The sequence below is a fragment of the Cebus imitator genome, unplaced genomic scaffold (assembly GCF_001604975.1).
Source record: "Cebus imitator isolate Cc_AM_T3 unplaced genomic scaffold, Cebus_imitator-1.0 Scaffold318, whole genome shotgun sequence".
NCBI classification, from domain to species: Eukaryota; Metazoa; Chordata; class Mammalia; order Primates; family Cebidae; genus Cebus; species Cebus imitator.
In genome coordinates, this window is record NW_016107633.1 from 2,064,607 (window position 1) to 2,067,142 (window position 2,536).

The following is a 2,536-nucleotide window of genomic DNA, read 5'->3' on the forward strand; positions in this document are numbered from 1 at the left end:
GAACCAGAAAAATATTCATTATAGCCCTACTGATCATGGAAAAAAAAATAAGAATTTAAAAATCAACCATGGCCAGGCTGGTGGCTCACGCCTGTAATCCCAGCACTTCAGGAAGCTGATGTGAGTAGATCACTTGAGGTCAGGAGTTCAAGACCAGCCTGGCCAACATGGTGAAACCCCGTCTCTACTAAAAATACAAAAAATTCTCTGGGCATGGTGGCACACTCCTGTAATCCCGGCTACTCAGGAGGCTGAGGCAGGAGAATCATTTGAACCCAGGAGGCAGATGTTGCAGTGAGCCAAGATGGTGCCACTGCTCTCCAACCTGGGCAATAGAGTAAGACTCCATCTTCAAAAAAAAAATTGGTAGTATATTATGATATATTAACATATCTTCATTTAAGTTATATAAAAATAATTCATAGTTTTGGGAGAGAAATCAGAAACTATAGGAAGGCAAAAGGAAGAAAGCTCAGAAGCTAAACGACTCAAGAGAAAAAAAATTTGAAAGAAAAAAAGAGGAAGTAACAGCAGCCCACTGACCTCCCAGAGGTTAAGTCTCCTAACACTGGGTACACATGCCCTTCTAGCATCCTGTGTAAAACCCTGGTTCCCTGTCATACCATCCCAGCCAAGTGACACGTGACTGTATGATAACCAAAGAATAGTAGGTGCCATTTCTTCAGTCTTTGAGGCAGGTTCTATGCCAAACACTGAGTTATACCACTTAATTCTCACAACCACCTCTAGAGTGGATTTTATCCTCAATTTACAAATGTGGACTCCGATGCCCAGAGAGGTTATAGACTTGCCTAAGGTCACAAAGCTGGGCAGTGGCAAGCTGGCATCCAAATTCAGGTGTGACTGACTCCAAATCACATGCCACTAACACCAGCTCTACACTGTCTGCCTCTGCACCTTTTCTGGAAACAACTGAAATGTGACTTTGAACCACAGGATCTGACCCACCTTGAAATGTCAACACAGCTCAACATCTCTCGCAGTGTTGAGAGGTGTCGGCCTCCTATTCCAACAAGAACCCCCTGAGAGCCAGGGACTCAAGGGAGGAGATGGACTGGGCACCCAACTCCATCTTGCTGCAGGCTATTGGTGTACCTGCCTCTGGACCCCTGACCTGACCTTCTGACCTGCCATGTGCATTGGCCTCCTTTGGCCACCTGCCCAGTTTGTCGAGCTCTAGGTGCTTCCCTTTGACCCACTGCCAGCTCTGAGCAGCCATGTGGTCACTGGTCTAGGCATTCCCTCTTTCCCTGATGACAGACCTCTCGCTCCTTCCCACCCGGGCCCCCCCTTGACAACTGGCTTTGGCCTCGGCCAGGTCTGAATCCTGCCTTTGTTTCACTTCCCACGCCTCACTTCTGTTTTGCTTCTCATCCTGTGTCTTTGACCTGTATCGCTCTTGCAGCCTCTCTTTCCTGATACCCTGACGCTTGGTTCTGCCATCAGGTTTGCATCTGTGGAATTACCTTTCTGGTTTTTATACTGCCTGGGCGCTGTCCAACCATAGAGTCCGTCTCCAGGCTCCTCGTCCTTCAGAACAGTGTCATACTTGGATAGAGTTTCTGTGGCATAAATATCATCATCTTCCTCTTCCAGGGCACCTACACCAAAAGCCTTTAAAAAACAAGGTTTCACACTGAGTACAGGTTTTAGGGTCTGCCTGGCGTCTTTAGGGATAAAGCTACTTAAAAGATGTGATTGGAAACCACGTTAGTGCTTCAAGATCACCAAGAGAGAAGTGAACAGGAGTCCCAGATCAACACAGACACAAGCTTTTGGAAAACAATGACCAGATATAAATGCTATGTCCCCAGTGCTAATGCTGCCCTCCAGTCCCCACAACAGCCATGGCTCCAAGTCCTAGCACAGGAAGGGGAGTGGAGATCAAAGCCAAGCAGCAGTGCAGAGGTGGAAATGTGGCTCCCAAGAGGAGAAAGGGAGAAATGTTCATCGACTGATCAGTGTGGCCTGGGCCGACGCTGGTGGCCGGGGTCTGAGGACCACTGCTACTTTATTGGCCACTACAGGAACTCCTGGTAGCTGCAGAAGGAACCTCTAACAACTAGCATTTTTGTTTAAAAGACTGAAAAAAAAAAACACATGTATAAAAAGGAAAGGTGGCCAGGGCCAGTGGTGCATACCTGTAATCCCGGCACTTTCAGAGGCCAAGGCAGGTGGATCACCTAAGGTCAGGAGTTCAAGACTAGTCTGGCCAACATGGTGAAACCCCATCTCTACTAAAAATATAAAAATTAGGCCAGGGACAGTCGCTCACACCTGTAATCCCAGCACTTTGGGAGGCCAAGGTGGGCGGACCACGAGGTCAAGAGATTGAGATCATCCTGGCCAACATGGTGAAACCCCATCCCTACCAAAAATACAAAAAGTAGCTGGGCATGGTGGTGCATTCCTATAATCCCAGTTACTCAGGAGGCTGAGGCAGGAGAATCACTTGAAACAGAGGTGGAGGTTGCAGTGAGCTGAGATCGCACCACTGCAATCCAGCCTGAGCAAT

The 2,536-nt window shown here is 47.9% G+C and overlaps 1 protein-coding gene across 1 annotated transcript in view; it reads right to left on the reverse strand.

Moving 5' to 3' along the window:
* GPATCH1 (G-patch domain containing 1) overlaps nucleotides 1-2,536 on the reverse strand; it is a 51,447-nt gene that overhangs the window by 29,791 nt on the left and 19,120 nt on the right. Inside the window, exon 8 of the mRNA XM_017504246.2 lies at nucleotides 1,488-1,635. Coding sequence (XP_017359735.1) covers nucleotides 1,488-1,635 — 148 coding nt within the window. The remainder of the gene's footprint in view (nucleotides 1-1,487; nucleotides 1,636-2,536) is intronic.